We start from the raw sequence: 20,818 nt of genomic DNA on the forward strand, positions 1-20,818 counted from the left end.
ATCTCTGCTATCTATTTCATACTGTTGGGAAAACATCTCCTTCAAAAACAACTGGATTCATTCAGGCTATGTCAGCGCTTGAATGCATCATAATGTCATTCAAAGTAACCTCCATTAACATAATGTTAGCTCCGTTATTGAGTCGAGCAGCACTGTGCTTCAAAGATCTCACCGAGAGAAAATAATGCAATAAATCATGAATTTGATATAAACTTAGATATTCTTCTGGCGCGTCAAAATGTAACTCAAAGCAACCTCCGTTAACGTTAGAATGGTAGAATGTGCCGGCCACTTGATGCTAACAGCTAATAGCTAAGAAACAGATTTCTTACAAATAAATTAATCTTTCCAGAAATATCTGGAGCTGGAACTAATGATTATCATCATAGACTAACCTAAAGAAATAAGGGAAAAGTGAAAAAACACAAATACAAGTCACCAGAGCCTAAAGAGACACCTTCAAATAACTTGTCCAACTATCCGTCCAAAACACAAAGATATTCAGTGAAAAAGCAAGAATTCACAGAACATGTGAGAACCGGAAAACATTGTTCATCTTTTGACTGAAGGACTATTGGTTTCAGGAACTGCTGTCAGTGTTCAGTTTGAAATCTAGCAGTGTATTTAAAAGCACTGAGGTCAGCAGAATTACTGCTAATTCAAATGGCAGATGTCCCCGCAAAATAAATAAAAAATAAGGATTTTATATTCCTTTAAATCTCACTGTCGAGGATACAGAAGAGGAAGGGGAGTCTGAGCTTCAAAATAAACCACCGCTGTGCATCCTGGCATCCGTCCAAAAGGAAATTCTTACTCCCCATTGTTGTCGATTTGCAATATATCAGGGGGAAATGCCATTTACTAATCCTCATAACTACGCACAATGGCCAAGAAGTAAGCTTGTGAACAGGGTCGCAATTAGTAAGGGGGGGGGGGGGGGGGGTGGGGGCTAAGGATGTTGTGTCAGTCCGTAAACTGTATTCTGGGATTCTGCGACATTGGGATCCCTGTCTCTGACCCCGAAATGCAACGCCTTTGGGAGAGAAACAGACCGTAAAGAAATCTCTCTGAAAGAGAAACATTAGGCTCCAAACACAGTCAACCACAGTCGATACCGGCCCCGGGGGCCTACGCGCTGCACTGCAGTCCCCCTGTGATCGGGTTGGGTTTTAAGGGTTCCTGCTTGGTGTGCTGGACTACTCTGGTTTGCACTTTGAACTCGCTCAGAAAAACAAAGCAAACGCCTCGAAAGTGCAATCAATCACAGGGTGGCGAAAGTCTTAAAATATCTCTGCAAACAAATATTTGGAGTGGGGAGCGGCGCCACGACTCCCGCCGCATCACAAGCGGCTGCTAACTCTCGCTCCCCTCCCACCCCAGCAGTGCAACCTCCCCCGCTGCCCCCGAGGAGGATTCTCCCTCTCGTCCACAGAGACCACATCTGCAATCCTGCAAAACCCTAACTCCCCCCTATGTCAGGCAAAAAAAAACAGGACACCCCGCCCCCTTGAGTGAAAAAAAAAAAAAAAAAAAAAAAGCCCCTTCCCACTGGCCAATAATGGGCCACCAAAGGAATGTTTTCCCCCCTGCATGCTCTCCCGCCGCCGCCAATGGCAGAACGGAGAGAAAGAGTGAGGGGCGTTGGGGGGGTTACATTCCTCTCCTCTCTGTCCTCTCACTGACTGGTTCCTTGTTTAGGTCCACAAGCTGATTCTCGATCGCCCGTCAGCTGAGGCGGAGGGCTTTCACCACAGCTGACCCAGGATCAGCTGGCAGCAAGTGGGAAGGACCGAAGGCTGCACCTTTATCCCACATCCCAGGATGCCCTGGAGACGGCCACCGCTGAACATTTACTCCTCCGAGTGTGTTGGAAGGGGAGTATGTACGAGGACTTGACTTCATTTATCATCGGTTCAAGTGATGAGTATGTTGGACAATTGCTTGATCAAATCCCAATAATATCTCATTTACAATGATATGAAATTAGAAAAAAAGTTGCAAAGGGTCACATCTGAGAGGCTGAAAGCGGTTAAACGTTCGCTCGACAAATGAAGCGGATAAATCAGTGGTTGTTGAAAACGTTTTGGCCATTGACGAATTGCTAACTAATTGTTTTACCAACACTATAATTCCAATTTTTAAAAAAAAATGCAGAAATTGTGTTGAATTACATTTTGTACTTTTCTAATTGGACTTTATGTGCACCAGATTTCCCGCTTCAGTTTTATTCTCTGAAAATACATTTGGATAACAACAATCAGAGATCTCATTTCACCTTCACATCTAGAACACTGAGCAGAAGATAAGACCAGCTGATGCACACACATCATCTGGATTATGATATGAATTTAAACTGCACCCCTGATCAGCTCCACCAGCTTTGACTCCCTCTTGTATCAGCCACTCCCTGGTCAGGTTGGTCCTGGCTACGCCAAATCAGCCAATCGCACGCCAACTCAACAAAAGGCAGACGAACCAATCGGAGTGTCTGCTCCTTTGACTCTCTACAAACAGGGCATTGTCTGTTGTTGTTTGGCGAGCAGGCTAGGTAGTCGACCATTTTCAGCCACCTTCATCCTGTTTTTAATTGTTGTCTTTGAACAGGAGGGCAGGCTGGGACAGAAAAAAACAAACAACTTGCATCTTATCATGCTGCCAGTTATTAGCCAGCGTAGCGACGACCGGCAGGATGCATTGTGACTAAATGTCACTCCCGGCCCGTCTGGGCCAACCGGGGCCAGCCAGACAGTCACGCAGAAGGCATGTAAAAAGTGGGCTGCAAAGGAACAAACTAACATTGTGTGTGCAGCTGCCCACCTTGGCAGTGATGGAAAAATAATAATCAGTGTGTGTTTGTGTGTGTTTTGTTGCAAGTCTGGGCACTGGAGGGGAGGCTGGCTACAAACAAACTACTGCTACTGCTTGCTTTGTGAGTGTGGGTTTTTTTGTGGGACAAGAAACATATTTAGGTGTGTTTAAAGAAAGTATAAGCTGTTCAAAAGAACAGAAAGTTGCCCCCGTCCAGCTCCAAATCACGTGTGCACCCAGGCAGTCAGCATAGGAAAATGAAGACAGATAAACATCAGCGTCATTGACCGCAACTGATTCTGCCACAAACAGATTTATTACACACTGACACGACCTGAACGAATGGAATAAAAACACTGGCTCATTTACTTAGTATTTTAATCATCTAAAGTTTGACCTTCTTTTGTGAATCAACCACTTTCGGGGCCTAACTGTCGCAGAGGAGCCCGATTTGCATGCACAGAGTGGCAGCGAAACCTCGGGTGGTGTCGCCGCATACCTGACGTGTCGCAGCCTGTTGTGGTTGCAAAGAGCCGCAAGAAAGACTTGTTTCTTTCTGTCAGGGGCGAGGATCTTTGCCTTGTTACAATCCGGCACGGTTAACTGGAGTCAGCTGGGCTTGGTCCAGGTAGTCTGGGGTGTTGAGACATGACTCGACTGGAATGGCGCTGCAAGGACAACCTCAGCAATTCAACGGAGCAAATTCCAACCAAACGTCTCTGAAGCATCTTTTCTAACTTTTTACTGAGAAGTTAAAGAGATGACGTCTGAGCATGAAGCTTTATTATTTTTTTACATCTATTCGTGTCCCTGTCCTGGCCGCTCTACATGACAGAAACCAAATAAAGAATGACAAGAAACCCCAGACCTAACTGGCTTTTCCCCCCCTTTCCGTCTTCCGTATTACTCAACGTGGGAAACATGAAGAGTCAGCATGACAGAAAAACATTGAGTCCGACAAACCCGCTCCTGGTTTTGACCTCACGGACTAACCCCCCTTCACACACACACACACACACACACACACACACAACTACAGGGACAAATCCATTCCCACACTCATTACATCCACTCCTCTCTTCATATTTCCTGTGGGAGGGCTTTGCTCACTTTTGCGCAATAACTGGCACGGTGAGCGTGAATGCACCGCAGGAATTCGCCCTTGGTTTCCCTTGCAGCTCGAGCTAAACAAGGGGGAGGACAGGGAGTAGGGTCGGGGGGGGGGGGGGGGACATGTCCCCAACCAGGACTGTGCTGTTCCCAATCAAACCAACACCTACAGATGAGTGCGGGTTCAGGATTGGACCTCGGCCTGGGATTTGCCCAACCAGCCTCGCTCTGTTAATGATCGGCAGGTTAGGTTTTCCTTCTTCTTTTTTTTTTTTTTTTTTTGAAGGAAACTTTGACCTCCCTAGAACAAACATGCAGAGAGTCCTCGCGGGCCGTCCAACCGCCACCAGGCCCCGGAGCCTGCCATGGGGAGGTTTTGATGCCCGTCGACGACAGCAGGAATGCCTGACGTGGACGGCCTAAAAACGCTGAGTGGCCTGATAGAAATGCACGAGTAAATGCTCGGCATGCTGTTGCACCACTAGCAAAAGTATGCCAGTCATCCGGCCGGAGAAGGGAATAACACGGGGGAGGCTAGCATGAAAAACACACCCTACTCAAATCATTCCACTCTGTTAGGCAGCAGCACTCCGGCACGTCGCCTCTCCACTCCCTTATGGGGACAGGGTTACGAGGCCCACGGCGTCAGGGCCATTTCCATATTGCATGAGCTTGAATGAGTCTATATTTTCAGACGTGATCATTTAGCACAGCGGGGACTACGTAAAAAAAACAAGGTCACCTTTGTCTGGTGAATATTAGAGGAGGAACATCAGTGGAATCTGTTACAAAAAACACGTTGAGGAAGAGTAAGAGGAGAAGTTGGATGGAGAGCTGATGAAGGTGGGGGTGGGAGAGGAGTAGGAGTAGGTGCTGCTGGTTTTAGACAAATAAAAATAGAACAATGCTGTGTAAATGCGGACTGGTTAAGGGGGTGAGGAGCAGTAGGACTGTAGAAGATCGGTACAGTGTTAGGCCAAAGAATAGGGGACTGTAGGGCCAAATGTACTACACGGTACCAATGTTCTTTTTTCTGCTTTTGTCCCAGTTTGTGAAGAGCTAAAAAAGATAACGTGCAGCGCAGCAAGTGGGCGTTTAGTTCTGTGCAGTGAAACGAGTGTGGCTACAGAAACTTGCATGTTCCAAGGCTGTGTGAAGAATATATGTATTCATTTATTTAAAAAAGGGACAATACACGTAGGCACTGCTACATTTAAATATAGTGCAACTGATGCAATGTGTGTAGGACATTTAAGAAAAAATATATAATACAACATCATAGGTTACAAATATTTTTACATATGTGTGCATGTGGGTGTGTTCCCTAAATCATTGCAGTATGAGTGCATATCTGCATATGTACAACAGGGATCACCACTTCTCTTAGCTTAACACCTTTCTGTTTCACAGGATATCCACTGTTGAAGTTTGAAGTCAAATGTGCTGCTCAAGGGCACCTCAGCAACAGAAACATGCATACTTCTGCTCACACATTGGCTTCTTTTTACACTTATTTCTCTATAATGTGTTATAAAGTCGTTTTAAATGTGTTGGATTCTATTGTTTTTGCTGCCAGCCATGTGAGGAACGTCCCAGCAGGCCGGGCTGGTGATACTGAGTCAAACCTGCCCAGAGTTCAGTCACTGGCTGCTCTCAGTCACCAGCTCTGTTGTTTGGCACATAACGAACCGCAGCAGCTTGAGGGGTTAAATGATCCGAGTTATGGACGCCTCCAGCGGCGTCGCATCGGGCGGATCCTCGGTCGGCCTAACGCCTCCCGGTAGTATCTCGTTATTTCAAGCCCAGAAATGAAATTTTTTGATTTTTTTTTTCTGCAACAATGTGTCGTGTTTCCGGGGGGAAAAATCTCCCTTTTTTTTTTTTTTTTTTTTTTTTTTTCTTAGAGTGAAATGTGATGTTTAGAAACAACAGAGAGCTTCATCCACAGGAGAGGAAATACAAGATATTAGTGTTTAATATGAAGCAGAGGAGAGAGGACGACACCATGGTTGATATATATAAATATATATATATAAATATATATATAAAGAAGTGGGTCATTGTGAGCAGCAGTGGAGGTCAGAGACCGACTATGAGGCCTCATTCTCGGTCTCTGACCTCCACCCTCCGTCCCATCCCTCCCCTGTCCTGCCATTTTCTTTCCTCCCTCCCTCCCTCCCGGCTCGGCTCGGCTCGGCTCGGCTCGGTTGGGCTCGGTTGGGCTCGGTTGGGCCCTGGTCTGCCTCCTCGGGTCCGCTTACCTTCCTCTGCTGCTTCTCCCACGCCGGGTCCAGCAGCAGGTCCCGGTCCCAGTCGTTCTCCTGCTCCATGTAGATCTGCACACCTCCGCCGGAGGATTGGTTATTAGCAGCGTGGTAATCTACCATGTCAGCACAACCACAGCGGAGAGAGCGACGGAGAGACTGAGGAGGAGCACAGCGACGCACACAGGGAGGAGGAGGAGCAGGAGGAGGAGGAGGAGGAGGAGCACAGCGACGCACACAGGGAGGAGGAGGAGCAGGAGGAGGAGGAGGAGGAGGAGGGAGCGGCAGGGAGGAGGAGCACAGGACGCACACAGGGAGGAGGAGGAGCAGGAGGAGGAGGAGGAGCACCGAGGAGGAGGAGGAGGAGGAGGAGGAGCCGGGCTGGAGGAGGAGGAGGAGGAGGAGGCACCACCCGGGGAACCGTCCGTCTCTCGGTCGTGAGTGTGTTTTTTGTTGGTAATGTGATGAATATCCGGCGTGTAGAGTCACACAGTGTGTGTGTGTGTGTGTGTGTGTGTGAGTAGTGTGTGTGTGTGTGTGTGTGTGTGTGTGTGTACGCTGTGTGTGTGTGTGTGTGTGTGTGTGTGTGTGTGTGTGTCTCTGGGAGGAACCGGCCGCTCCTACAAAGCTGCACACACAGATAAGCGTCACTTCCGGCCTCAGCCTTCAAAGTAAAGTCTTGTAGTAATAATAATAATAATTATTATATTATTATATTATTATATTCCTTTATTGATCCCCATGGGGGAATTCAAGTGTGCAGCTCAACTACACAGACAATAAATACACATACTATACAACTACACAGACAATAAATACACATACTATACAACTACACAGACAATAAATACACATACTATACAACTACACAGACAATAAATACACATACTATACAATACACAGACAATAAATACACATACTATACAACTACACAGACAATAAATACACATACAATACACAACAATACACATACTATACAACTACACATACTATACAACTACACAGACAATAAATACACATACTATACAACTACACAGACAATAAATACACATACTATACAACTACACAGACAATAAATACACATACTATACAACTACACAGACAATAAATACACATACTATACAACTACACAGACAATAAATACACATACTATACAACTACACAGACAATAAATACACATACTATACAACTACACAGACAATAAATACACATACTATACAACTACACAGACAATAAATACACATACTATACAACTACACAGACAATAAATACACATACTATACAACTACACAGACAATAAATACACATACTATACAACTACACAGACAATAAATACACATACTATACAACAAAATAAAGATATAATAATAATAATGGATTTTATTTATATAGCACACTTTAAAATACAAAGAAATCTCAAGGTGCTGCACAGGGTAAAACAATCACAATAATCAAATATAATAATAAAACGCTTAAAAACAAACAAAATAAAATAAGAATTTAAATAAATGAATTCATTTAATCATAATGAAATCTAAGAATATCTATTAAAACTGAACAACCACCCAAACACAAGCAATCTAAATTATCAAGACCTTAGGGAAGGCAGAGAGGAACAGGTGAGTTTTAAGATTTGATTTAAAAGCGGTGAGGGAGTCTAAGGCCCTGATCTTCTCCGGGAGCTTATTCCACAGGCGTGGCCCCAGTGAAGAGAAGGCTAGATCTCCCATGATGGCCAGCTTTGTCCGGGGAACCGCAAGGATGTTGGAGTTTCCTGACCTAAGTGTCTTGTGCGCAGTTTTAGCTTTTATTTCTCCCCAAACCATTCAAACATCTCAAGTTTCATTTTTTTCTTCCGTAACAGCTCCTCCATTTTATATTCTAGATATATTATACATATTTATACAGTATTATTTCATTGTTTCATTGTATTTTTCTTCCGTTTTATACTTATGTTTCTTGTACATGTTTTATTTTAGTATTTTTCACAATTATATCTTATGTTTACTTTATTTCTAATTAAGTTATGACTTCTAATTAAGTTATGCCCAATGACAGTAGTTTCCTATAAAAAAACAACAACAAATATTTCATGAATATTTGAAATATCCCTAATGTCCATATTTCATAATAATATTAATGCGTTGAACTTTTATTATCAATTTCAAAAAGAAGTGCAAAGTCAATTTGGGATTTCTTGGGTAATTTTTTGTTGTTCTTCAAATCCTCACGCAAAGTTGTGGTATTTTATTTTGAAGGGAACATGGCGAATGTCGCACTGTGAAAACTGTATTTGCGTGTAAATTGACACACCTGTCTCAAGGAGCTTCTATAGGCCCAGACAGCTCATGAATATTCATACAATATTTGAACATGATCCTCTGCACCAATGAAACATTGTAAATCTAAAATATTGAAAGAGCATATATATATATATATATATATATATATATATATGTGTGTGTGTGTGTGTGTGTGTGTGTGTGTGTGTGTGTGTGTGTGCGACAGTCACACCACTCTTCAAATACCACTACTAATTCATCTGTTGATCGTGTACGCAGACATTATGATTTTTCAGTTTAGTTCAAGGTTGAAACGATTAATATTTGCACTTTCAGAGAAATAAGTGTAAAAAGAAGCCAATTTGTGAGCAGAAGTATGAATGTTTCTGTTGCTGAGGTGCCCGTGAGCAGCACATTTGACTTCAACAGTGGGTCTCCTCTGAAGCCAGACTTGAACACTAGTTGTATTGAGTAGTTTTTTATGTGTGATTTTTCTGTTGAAGTGTGACAGTGCAGCGAGGAGGTGTTGCTGAGTGGCAACACCTAAGTGGCACAACATGTTTTTTACACAGGATAGGCATCCTAGGGCCCTTTATTGCGTCTTCTCCACTGGACGAACACACGCTTCATTTCATTTCTCCCGCTGGAAGGGCCTCCTTAAGTGAACTTCATTGTGATTTCTCCACTGGACAGGAAGTGTAAAGGGCACTTTATCATGTTTTCTCTACTGGAAGGGCATTCTGAAGTGAACTTTATCAAGGTTTTACCACAAGAAGGGTGTCCTTAAGTGAACCCAATCACTTTTTCTCCACTGGAATGGCAAGTTTAAAGTTTACCTCATCATGCTTTCTCCAATGGAAGGTCATCCTGAAGGGCAATTCATTATATTTTTTTCAGGGGCTTCTTAAAGGGCTTTTCATTACGTTTTCTCCACTGTAAGGGCATATTAAAGTGCACTTTATCACGTGTTCTCCACTAGAAGGGCATCGTTGATAGAATTCTATCACGTCTTCTTCACTGGAAGGGCCTCCTAGGGGGCACTTCTTATTTCAAACGTATCTACCTTGTGTGCATCCAAGAGGATACTTTTGTTGCGGTTTGTTCAAACATGGGGGTTCCACTCCTCCCTCCCCCCGCTGAGTCCAACAATGTTTGTTTGTGTCTTCTCTTAGCATAACCAGATGATGCAGGGCCAGAAGGTGTTCTTTAATTTAGATGTATTCTTCTTGATTATTGTCCCTTTTTTAAAACTTGAATCCTTGTAAAATATGAAAAAGCTTCCAGTGTGTCAGCCTGCGCTGAGAATGCAAATAAATGAAACAAGCGGAAAAGGGGAAATCAATCTTTATTGGTTGATTCATTTCCAGCCGGTGAACCATCAAGAGGTCAAACAGTCTGAGAGCCACTGACCCGGAGGACTGACACCCATAAAGCAGAGAAGGCCGAGCTGCAGCATCATCCATTAACCGGAGGCTCTGCTGATTTAGAGGGTGGCTGTGTCCCCTGCCTGCAGGAGCCACCTACAGAAGTAGGTCATGCTCAGGCTGTCCCGGCCGATTAGCGTCACCGCGGCCCATAGCGGCATATAGACTGCAGCAGGACCAGGCCTCAGCTCTGATGTTGTGTCATGTGATGCCATATAGTTGCAGCGCTGCTACTAACAGCTCTGTGATTGGTCAGCGGGCTCATTAGCAGGAAGGAGCCACTTATGAATGGACTGTTTTTGAACTGAACAAAGACCAGCAGAGTTCAGAATGTAGCTTGTGATGTTTACATTGGAGGTGAGGATGTGAATGTTGAGGTCCAAAAACTCAATCACTCTTTTGTATGTTTTGTGTGTTAGTTATTACCTACAGTTTGTTTATATGTCCCACAAACAACATGTTTTTATGAAAAGAACCATATTTCCCTTTACAATATATTTTTTATATATTCTTACAAAGAATGACAACATTTCCAATTAAAATACTATATAAATTAATGTTTTTGTCAAAATGTTTGGTTTTGGTCTGTTGTCGGTTTTTTTCATCTGTTTTTGTAAACTTTAATTTATATAAACTTTAGTTATTCTCAGATATATATCCAACAAAAACTATCAGCATGGACAGATAGCAGTGGAGGTAAGTGAGAAAATATGTTTGTTTTTGGCTTTTTTGTTATTGGACTGGCTGCCAGCAGTGTAGATTTTTCTACATTCAATTTTATGAGTAGTTGTAGTTCTTTGTTTTTGTGTTTTGGGTAAACTGGGCCTTTAGGGTTATATTTGTCCATGTTCTTTTACCCGGTGGTTGAGCCCACGCAGTCCGCTACTTGGAGCGTAGAGGGCCGATGGGTTTTACTTTCATCTAAATAAGTTCCTGTGAGATCGAACAAAGGAGGGGGAAATAAAAAAGAGTTTAGACTCAAAGAGACAGTGTGTTGTTAGGCTGATCTAGGACTGTGACATGCCATCCTAAAAGTTAGATAACACCAACACAACAGTAGTACAGCACTGCAAAAACACTCTGTCCAAGTAAAAGTTCTGCATTAAAAATGTTCCATCAGTTACACACACACACACACACACACACACACACACACACACACACACACACACACACACACACACACACACACACACACACACACACACTTGTAACGGATATTTACACATACCAGACATCAGCAAAGAATAGAAGTCCATTTCTCAAAATATCCTCTGTGGTCAGCTTGTTGACACACAAACAGAGTGAGGAGAAGTTACACAGAGGTTCTACATAACCAGACACAAATATATGGTTTACATTTTCATATCATGGAAACAAAACTGACAAGACCATAGAAACCAATAAGACGTAAACAATCAGAAGTACCAAACATGTTGGAGGCATTCATTTTGAAGAAGTACAAGGATGCAGGTATTATCAGAAAAAGGTACTTACAGTTTTGTTTTTTTCGATCGCTCACATGCATTAGTCAAAACTGAAGTCACATTGTCAAAACTCTTCATACAGTCTGTGAGACAGAAGTCTTTGTGGAGCAAACTTTCAATAGTTTTTAATTGCTTTCACACAAAATGCATTCATGCAAAGGCCACAGTTTCAAAAATCAATGAACTCTTTTCGACATTCACTCTCCACCTGCAAAACACTTTATATTTGCAGCACATTTTTCAAATGCTAACACATATTTTTCAAAACTGTTATAAACACGTTCAAAACAGAATACTGGCAAATTGTTGCAGTAAGTGTTGAAATATATAAAACAATCGTAGCAAAATATTTACATCAAAATGAAATAATAATCATTCCACAGTTGATTGCAATTTCAGCTGAAAGCCTACCCAGGTGTCCTGTTTTTAGTCTGGTAACCAAACAGACACTTTCACAATGATCCAGTCTGAAAACATGGATCAATGAGGACTAGTTGGTGGTAGAGAGGCAGGGAGAGGGAGAATGTGTGGAGGACAAAGGAGAGGTGGTCTCTGATGAGATAAGGGCCACAATTATTGACCATGTTGTAAACCATGGTCTCTCTTTGAGAGATTTGTAATATCTTCTGGGATTTTTTTAAAATTACTATTTGCAAGGATATAGAACAAATAAAGGATATTGTTTCAAATTCCTGGACGTGGAACAGCGGACCAACTCTTTACCCTTGCAGGTCTGTTGGAGGGTGCATGGGAGTTTGCTCATCCAGTCTACATGTGTTTTGTGGACTTGGAGAAGGCCTTCGACCGTGTCCCTTGGGGAGTCCTGTGGGGGGTACTGCGGGAACATGGGGTACCTGGTTCGTTACTACGAGCCATTCGGTCCTTGTATGACCAAAGTGAGAGCTGTGTCCGGATACTCGGCACAAAGTCGAGCTTGTTCCCAGTGCGTGTTGGCCTCCGCCAGGGCTGCCCATTGTCACCAATCCTGTTTGTGATTTTCATGGACAGGATTTCAAGGCGCAGCCGGGGGGAGGAGAGTTTCCGGTTTGGGGACCTCAGAATCGCATCCCTGCTTTTTGCAGATGATGTGGTTCTGTTGGCTTCTTCAGAACGTGACCTTCAGCACGCACTGGGGCGGTTCACAGCGCACACAACAGAGTGTGAAGCGGTCGGGATGAGAGTCAGTTCCTCCAAGTCTGAGGCCATGGTTCTCTTCCGGAAAACGGTGGATTGCACCCTCTGGGTTGGGAGTGAGTCACTGCCCCAAGGGAGCTCGGAGTAGAGCCGCTGCTCCTTCGCGTGGAAAGGGGCCAGCTGAGGTGGCTCGGGCATCTGATCAGGATGCCTCCTGGACGCCTCCCTTTAGAGGTTTTCCAGGCACGTCCAACTGGTAAGAGGCCCCGGGGTAGACCCAGAACACGCTGGAGAGATTATATATCTCTTCTGGCCTGGGAACGCCTCGGGGTTCCCCAGGAGGAGCTGGAAAGTGTTGCTGGGGAGAAGGACGTCTGGAGGACCCTCCTTAGCTTGCTGCCCCCGCGACCCGGCCCCGGATAAGCGGAAGGAAATGGATGGATGGATGTTTCAAATTTCTGCATTTCTGATTAATTCTTGTTAAACATACTTTAGTACAGTCAATAAAGTGAAAAGATGTAATGAAATGCTGATTTATGTCAAAAGTCATTAAAACATCATGATTTATGTGATGCTCCCTGTTGTAAGACACACAGACTTTATGGCTGTTTCTTCTAGTTTTATTGTTGTTTTGTGTTTCGTTGTTTTTTGTGGTTGTGGTTGTAGTTGTTTTGTTTCTTTGATTGTGTCTCTTTGTAGTTGTTTCATGTCTCGTTTTGTGACTCTTTGTAGTTGTTTCATGTCTCATTTCGTGTCTCTTTGTAGTTGGTTCATGTCTCGTTTTGTGTTACTTTGTAGTTATTTTGTGTGTCTTTGCGGTTGTTTTGTGTCTCGTTTTGTGTCTCTGTAGTTGTTTCATGTCTCATTTTGTGTCTCTTTGTGGTTGTTTCGTGTCTTTGTAGTAGTTTCGTGTCTCGTTTTGTCTCGTTTTGTGTCTCTTTGTAGTTGTTACATGTCTCTTTGCGGTTTTTGTCTTGTATTTTTGTCTCTTTGTAGTTGTTACATGTCTCTTTGCGGTTGTTTCGTGTCTTGTATATTTTTGTGTCTTTGTAGTTGTTTCGTGTCTCGTTTTGTCTCTTTGTAGTTGTTTCATTATTGTTTTGTGTCACTATGTAGTTGTTTTGTGTCTTGTATAGAGTTTTATTCTGTCAGTGAAGGTCAGAGGGCCCCTTAAACTTAGTTCAGTAATCCATTCATGCTGAGATGTAGTGAAGTAGAAGTATAAAGTAGCTTAAAATGGAAATACCCAAGGAAAGTACAATTGCTTTGCGTATGTAAGTACAGCAGGCAAACATTCTACCAATGTTTGCACAGCGCTGACGATTTAAAGTAGTTAATAATACATTTGTGTCTGAATGAACTGTGTATTCACCTTTCCATATCCAGAGGCACACCGTAGCCTTAAAACAAACTGAAGGAGAAGAACTTCACACACTTTGACCCCTTTCTACATTCTTTATTCACGCACTGTGAATCTGAAACAAAGCCCAAATATACGCTCTATATACTGTTTCTTTTACAATCAAGTACACGTCATCCATCCAGTCGCATAAATGGATCATTTTGTATTCAGGTTATCACTTTTCTGCTTTAAGGCATCACAATAGAAAAGGAAATAGTGGAGAACAGTGAAATGGTGACACAACTTAATTATTAATCAATTAACAGACTTGTTGCCATGAAAATAATACACACAATAATGTGTCATAGGGGAGACACTACAGGAGGAGAGGGTAAGAAAAGGATCTCATATTATCAACAGGAATCTTCCCCAGTGGATTTCTGACAAAAAACAATGATTTTTGTTTTAATAAAAGTTTTCTGAAAATGTTTAAATATGCTATTGAGGCATTATCTAATGGGAGCTTTTTGGTAGATTTAGGAGAAAACTACAGACACAAATAGACAAAGTAGTAACACTTAAATGTGTATTTTGGATGTTTTCTTTCCACTAGTTTGGAGGCTAAATAGCCCCAAATCTCAGAATTCAAGTGTCTTGTCTTTAAGGGTGGTAGTTAATAGTAATTCACTTTTTTTTCTTTAAGTGTTTAAGTCGGCATTTTAAATCTTCTGTACTAAATGGGATCATTTCTAAGAAAAGAACTGTCAGTTTTTAGTGTTGAACATAGTTAAAAGTGATTATTTTAGGCAACATTGTAAAGTGTCATTCATTAAATCATTGAGGTGACCTTTGCTGAAGAGCCACCAACACAGTGAATCATAAACCTTTCCTCACAGCTTTGACCCCCAGTGTTTCCATGACTGGGTCGCGTCTGTTCACTGTACATCGACTTACATACCCATGAAAAAAACAGACACATTAAACTCATGCAGGACAACTTAGAGTGGAGAGACTTAACGGAGCAATGATGAATCCGTCAGAGTGGACCGGGTCAGTTGTACATGGTCATTTGGAGCCACTGGAACCAATCAGAGAACAGAAAACATTTAGTTGAAACTCACTTGGTTTAATGGCAAACAGTAATATCTACACAAACGTTCAAAAGTTATGAAGTTTCTGTCACAAGCTTGATTGTTGTCAGAGAGGACTACTCTGTCTGTCTGAATGGTCTTTCATGCTTTTATCTTGTAGGAAGTCCTCTTTACAGATCAAAACTCTGTTCAACGGTTGAACCAGACTGACAATGGAAAGAGACAAAGATCCTTCTGAGCAGCAGTTGAATAAAAATAGAAGAAATCAGTCATTGGTGAAATAAACTGGAATCTTAGCATTAAAATGTGAGCAGATTTAAACAGGAACAGCTTCCTGTTTCTGTTTCAAGTGTTTAAAATAAATATGAATATTAACGGTGCTTCTTTAGTAAATTTCTTCTTCAAACTTCACTGTAGAAACAGAAGGTTGGACTAGGGTTAACACTGTTGGAACATCAGCTGAACAAATCCCAGGGTCACTGAAAACTAATTCAACATCAAAGTTTCAACAGTATTATCCCAGGTCATGTAACACTATGGGGACATCCACTAAATGGAAGTTTGAAACATTTAATTCTTCAAAACTATTTCCAATGATTCTGAACTTTTAACTGTATTTTGACAGGTTTAATAATAAACCTGCCGAACTGAGCTGAAGATATTAAAGTCATTCATATTCTGAAAGTAAAATAGATATCCCACCAACACTATGTTTGTGTTTCTTAAAAGATAAAGAGGAAGGAGTCATGAATCCATGTCCGTACCTGTGTGTAGCTCAGGGTTATGGTTCCCATCCCCGCCATGTCATGCGCTTGGAATCTGTCTGCAAAAAGAGGACAACGAATAATTTAGAAACGTTTCAACTGCAATGGGAAATATTTTTTAATTTTTCCTGTCTGTAGTGACAGGTGTGTTTATTTAGGAGACTAAATTGATTTGGAGAAGCTTTTCTAACCATGTGAAGTCTTTTCAAATCGCTGTTTCCAGGTGAAACACAAATTGTTAGTTTCGGCACCTGATTTGTGATTAAAATGTATAGATCAATGTGCTGTCATATGAAATTAATTTGTAGGGGACACTCGTACTTAATTTCCTGCATATGTAAATAATCTGTTGCAAAGGTCTTGATAACTCTAAATATTTAGCGTTTTTTCTCATCATGCATCGTCTCTTCCGCTTTCTGCTCTAACCTCCCGCCTGAAAACACCTCTCTCCTCTCTCTTCCTCTCATATCTCTTCCCATCATTTTTACCCACACCTCCTCCTCTGTCCCTCTTCACATCCTCTTTTTCTTTTCCCTGCGGCTGTTTAAATGTGTCTGCATTGCATCACTGCTGCAGATACAAGCTCCTGATGCAAACACGACACAGCACAGCGTTTTCACAAATATACTGTACTGATGAGCCATTCGTCTCCCCCTCCCCCCTCCCTCTGTCCCTGTGTCCCTCCCTTACGGGTCATGCTCTCCAGCTTCATCAGCAGGTACAGGAAGCCTGGGTAACTGATGGTCACGTCCCGCTCCGTGTACCTCAGTCCGACCAGCTGCATTATCAGATCGTCCACCATGATGCCTGGAGAAGAGTCACACAGGTGCAGTGACAAACACAAATTTAAACATATTAAAATCCACATGTGTACAGGCAGTGGTGGGAGACGTTTTATTCAAAGTCAAATTAGCAACATATACAAGTAAAAGTCCTGCATTCAAATTGTTAAGGAAATGTAAGTATGAGTAAAAGTACGGAAAATAGCAAAAGTAAAAGTCTTTATAACGCTACCGATCTTATACTACATGATCGGATTATTACTAATAGAATAGTAATATTGATTTATTCCTTAACTATATCTTGTTTTAGAAACATTTTACTTAGAAAGGTTTTCTAAGTAAAATGTTCATCTAAAAGGTAACTTGTGATGTCAAATTAATGTCGATGAGAAAATAGTTCAAGTTAAAGTAGCTTAGGAAGGGTATACTCAAGTAAAGTACAAGTACATCACAATTGTATATAAGTACCGTAGCCTACTTGAATGAATGTACTCTGTTACTCCCCTCTGCTGTTTGCAGGTATAAAGCAGGCTGTTGTAAATTTGTAAGGGCTTAGCATAGACAAATGAAGAAGAGTGTCATGTGTAGTACTATTACTGCTATTTTGCAAATGTACTGCCTTTTCAGTGAAGTTAAGGTTAAAGTAGCAGTTTAAATATTGCCCTTGACTAAAAGTCAAAAGCGGCATACCTAACACGAATTCCTACTGTGGTGAACCAAAGAGACAGGACAAAGTCCACACTAGTGTAAAACCTTTCAAAATAAAGTTCACCAGTGAAGGAAGGCCGCAATACTTTTCACTTACTGGTGCTTCACTGTTTGTGGCCTCACAGTTATCCAGCATTTATGCTATTCCATTTCATCTAAACTGTAGAGAGGTTCAGTATAAACGTACTTACTTATATACAGTGGTGGAAGAAGTTCTCTGATCTTTTTACTTGAGGAAAAGTAACAATACCACAGTGATAAAAATGCTCCTTTACAAGTAAAAGTCCTGCATTCAAAACTTTACTTAAAGAGATTCAAATTTCTTCAAATGGGGTTTCATAAGGTACTTATCCGTAGTCAATGTCTCACGATACAATAGCTATGGATAAGCTATCCATACAAATATAAAAAAACGATATTTATTTAAGTGTACGCTATATTTAGAATATTCTGGCTGCATTACTCTGCAGACAGCCCTTTCTGACGGAAAACTAAAGCTATTATACTGTATATATTCTCTTAAAAGTCACCAGTCATTTAACTCAGAGTTTAACACAGGACTTGCTGGTCTACTGCTACCTTGCTCGGTTAGTTTGTTTGTCAGTTGTGTGACTTCGGTTTTTAAACGGATAGTGGGAATTTGCCAAAGTCACACAATAACACAAACAAAATAAACAGCAGTAGTAAACCAGGAACTCCCATGTTCTGAGGTGAATTTTTATTTTTTTTATTTTTCATGGAGTCTGGTGGCTTTTGAAGAGAGCACAGAAAACAGCTTCAGTTCTCCATCAGAAAGGCTGTCTGATGGCAAGGTGAAGTGGTGAAAATACTGTAAATATAGCTTTCACTTAAACTGTTCACAGCAGTGCTTTGCTCCTGTGCTGGTTCCCCTCTCTGTTTCTACTGTAGGTACACACTGACTAAGATAAGATAAGAGAGAGATAAGATAATCCTTTATTAGTCCCGCAGCGGGGAAATTTGCAGGATTATAGCAGCAGAGGGTAAAGTGCACACAAGAGACATAGTAAAAGAAAGACAAGATAAAAATAAAATGCAATAAAAACAACTATTATAAATAAGCAATAACAAACAGTAAAATCCACAATAATTGAAATATTATATGTACAGACAGAATAACTATTATAACTATAATTGCACGGTGTATTTGTATTGCACAGGTTTTTAGTGTCATGTGTCATGTGGTCTACTGGGAGCAGAGCTGGTTGTGCAGCCTGACAGCAGCAGGAAGGAAGGACCTGCGGTACCTCTCCTTCACCACCGGGGGTGAAGGGGGTGATAGATTATAGAGTAGATCCAACAACAACCCCTCTTTAAAAAGCTGAACTACTCCTTTAAGTCAAAGTATAAGAATATCAGCATCAAAATATACTTTAAGTACCAAAAATAAAAGTCCTAATTATGCAGAATGGCATATTTAAGAATAATATCTATTATTTTGTTGTAGTGAATAATTATTGATGCATAAATGTGTTATTGATTCATAAATGAGATGAGCTGGGAACAGCTGGGTATCTTAACATAAATTACTACGTCATACTGTATTAGTTGATCAAATTTTGTATTATTAATCTGAATTGGAAAAGTAACTAGTTATAAGTAAATGTAGCAGAGTGAAAATTACAAGCTTTCCCTCTAAAATGAAAATACTCAAGCTAAGTAAAGTGCCTCAAAATTACATTTAAGTACAGTACACGAGTAAATGTACTTAGTTACATTCAGAAAGTAGATGACATTTTTGTGGTTGAACCACCATCATATTGATTAAAAGATCTTTGAATACAGAGGCGACAATTAAATCTGAATTATTAATGTTGTTAATTGTGTGGCAGAACCACATTTTCAACTTTTATGGCTTGAGAAACATAAAAAATTCCCTTAATCTAATGATATCTTGATATTTGTGACTATGTCTATAACTCAATGTAGTCAGAGTAGATGTAAGTGTTACCTCCACCTGTTTCAATGAGCTGTGGTAAGAAACAGAGAAGAAGAGGTAAAGAGAGGTGGTCTGGCTCCCTCTGCTGGTCATATAAGTTTGTCTGACAGATGTAGAAGTGTTACACATTGACTCATAGATGCAGCTGAAAAATATATTTAATGTGGATGAACAATCTTTATTCATGTGACTGTGTGTCCTGGGTCCTACCTGCTTCCTTCAGAGCGGGGGCCACCTCCTTATACTCCAGGTGTTTTGTTTTGTTCTTGTCAAACATCAGGAAGATATCCTGAAAAACATGAAATCCCCATGTCTGTGACAACACTTTATTCTACTCATTACATAAATGCTTAATGATGGGCCCATTTCTGTAGAAAAGGATTTTGTCCAAGTTGTGAACACAAGGAGCAAGTTTTATGATGGTTCTCAAGAGCCCTAATGAAAAAGAGCCATTAAAACCCCATTTTATTTTTCATTTCTTTAGACAATAGTTATTTATTGCATATACAATCACAGGGGTTTTTAAAAATTTGGTGTTAATCATTTAAATATATTCTAAAATAAAATTCGATTCGAACTTGAATAGTAGCGTTAGCATTGACGAGTAGCGTTGGCATTAACTAAACACGGTCAGATTCTGACCCCTCATTTGTGATGAAAGCAGAGTGAGTGAAACTTTGAAAATGCTTCAACATAAGGTGACAACGCTGGCCATGACAGTTCAGTCATTTCCCATTGGATTTTGGATTATTACAGAAAATAAACTCAAACACAAGTTGATGACACTTAACACATTTTGTTCTACAAGATAATCTTCTAAAGCTAACGTTAAGCTATAAACGATCTTAAGCACGGTCACATCAGCACAAGTAAACACACCGAGGCTGTGAAGGCAGCAGCCTTTTTTAAATGTCTTTAACAAAAACACATTTAAAAACTTGAGACTTTGAGACGAGGAAACCAGAAATGAAAAAATCCAGACTCATTTTCGTATTATAGGACTTATTCCTGCTGCTTGTTACATTGTTGGTATCTGCAGCTGGAGGTTCTGATACAAAGTGGTATGCATTCTGAAAAGTTCACAGAGGGCTCAGTGTACAAATACACAAAGAGAAAAAGTTTTCTAATTATCGTAATAATAATAATCATAATAGCCATGTATTTTGGTGTCTCAACCATGAAATGGTTGATAATTTTGCAAAGCTAAAAGACAGAGTGATAATCTTACCGTCCACCTCCGGATCTTGGTCCACAGACACTGGAAGTCTTGCCAGTTCAGCCGAGCGTTGCCCTGGCTCTGAAGAAAACCCTGAGGTCAAGGAAACAAACCGGACAAAAGCTAACAAACCTCAACAGGGAAATCTCCTTTCTATTCCTTTTTTTTTGTCATTGAGACAAACATGTGACAACGGTGTAACGAAATACACAGACGTTAAAACAAGATGTATGAAAAAGGGCGCCATGATTTGTTTATGGCACAGATCTGTAGTTGGTTTTGTTGGTGGGAGTATTGTAAGTGTTTTTTCTGCATGAATGAAAGTTTGTTGTGTAACTGTGGCGTGTATTAAAATATGGAAAAATATGGAAAAATATGAATGGTGACCAGAGTAATGTGCAGGTGTGTCGGAGAAGGAAGAAGAAAGAGAAAGAAAGAAAGTCAGAAAA

At 41.0% G+C, this 20,818-nt stretch overlaps 2 protein-coding genes across 3 annotated transcripts in view; both read right to left on the reverse strand.

Moving 5' to 3' along the window:
• actn4 (actinin, alpha 4) overlaps positions 1–6,364 on the reverse strand; it is a 61,077-nt gene extending 54,713 nt beyond the window's left edge. For both annotated transcript variants that reach the window (XM_054602966.1, XM_054602958.1), the window contains exon 1: positions 6,180–6,364. In XM_054602966.1, coding sequence (XP_054458941.1) covers positions 6,180–6,305 — 126 coding nt within the window. In that variant the 5' untranslated portion in view covers positions 6,306–6,364. The remainder of the gene's footprint in view (positions 1–6,179) is intronic.
• A 7,605-nt stretch (positions 6,365–13,969) lies between these two features.
• The window catches only part of zgc:85932 (uncharacterized protein LOC405875 homolog), a 29,227-nt gene continuing 22,378 nt past the window's right edge, over positions 13,970–20,818 (reverse strand). The window contains exons 16-20 of the mRNA XM_054602726.1: positions 20,382–20,450; positions 19,364–19,442; positions 16,397–16,513; positions 15,707–15,765; positions 13,970–14,929 (exon numbers count right to left, since the gene is read on the reverse strand). Coding sequence (XP_054458701.1) covers positions 14,903–14,929; positions 15,707–15,765; positions 16,397–16,513; positions 19,364–19,442; positions 20,382–20,450 — 351 coding nt within the window. The 3' untranslated portion in view covers positions 13,970–14,902. The remainder of the gene's footprint in view (positions 14,930–15,706; positions 15,766–16,396; positions 16,514–19,363; positions 19,443–20,381; positions 20,451–20,818) is intronic.

Source organism: Anoplopoma fimbria, chromosome 1 (assembly GCF_027596085.1).
Source record: "Anoplopoma fimbria isolate UVic2021 breed Golden Eagle Sablefish chromosome 1, Afim_UVic_2022, whole genome shotgun sequence".
Taxonomy (NCBI): Eukaryota; Metazoa; Chordata; class Actinopteri; order Perciformes; family Anoplopomatidae; genus Anoplopoma; species Anoplopoma fimbria.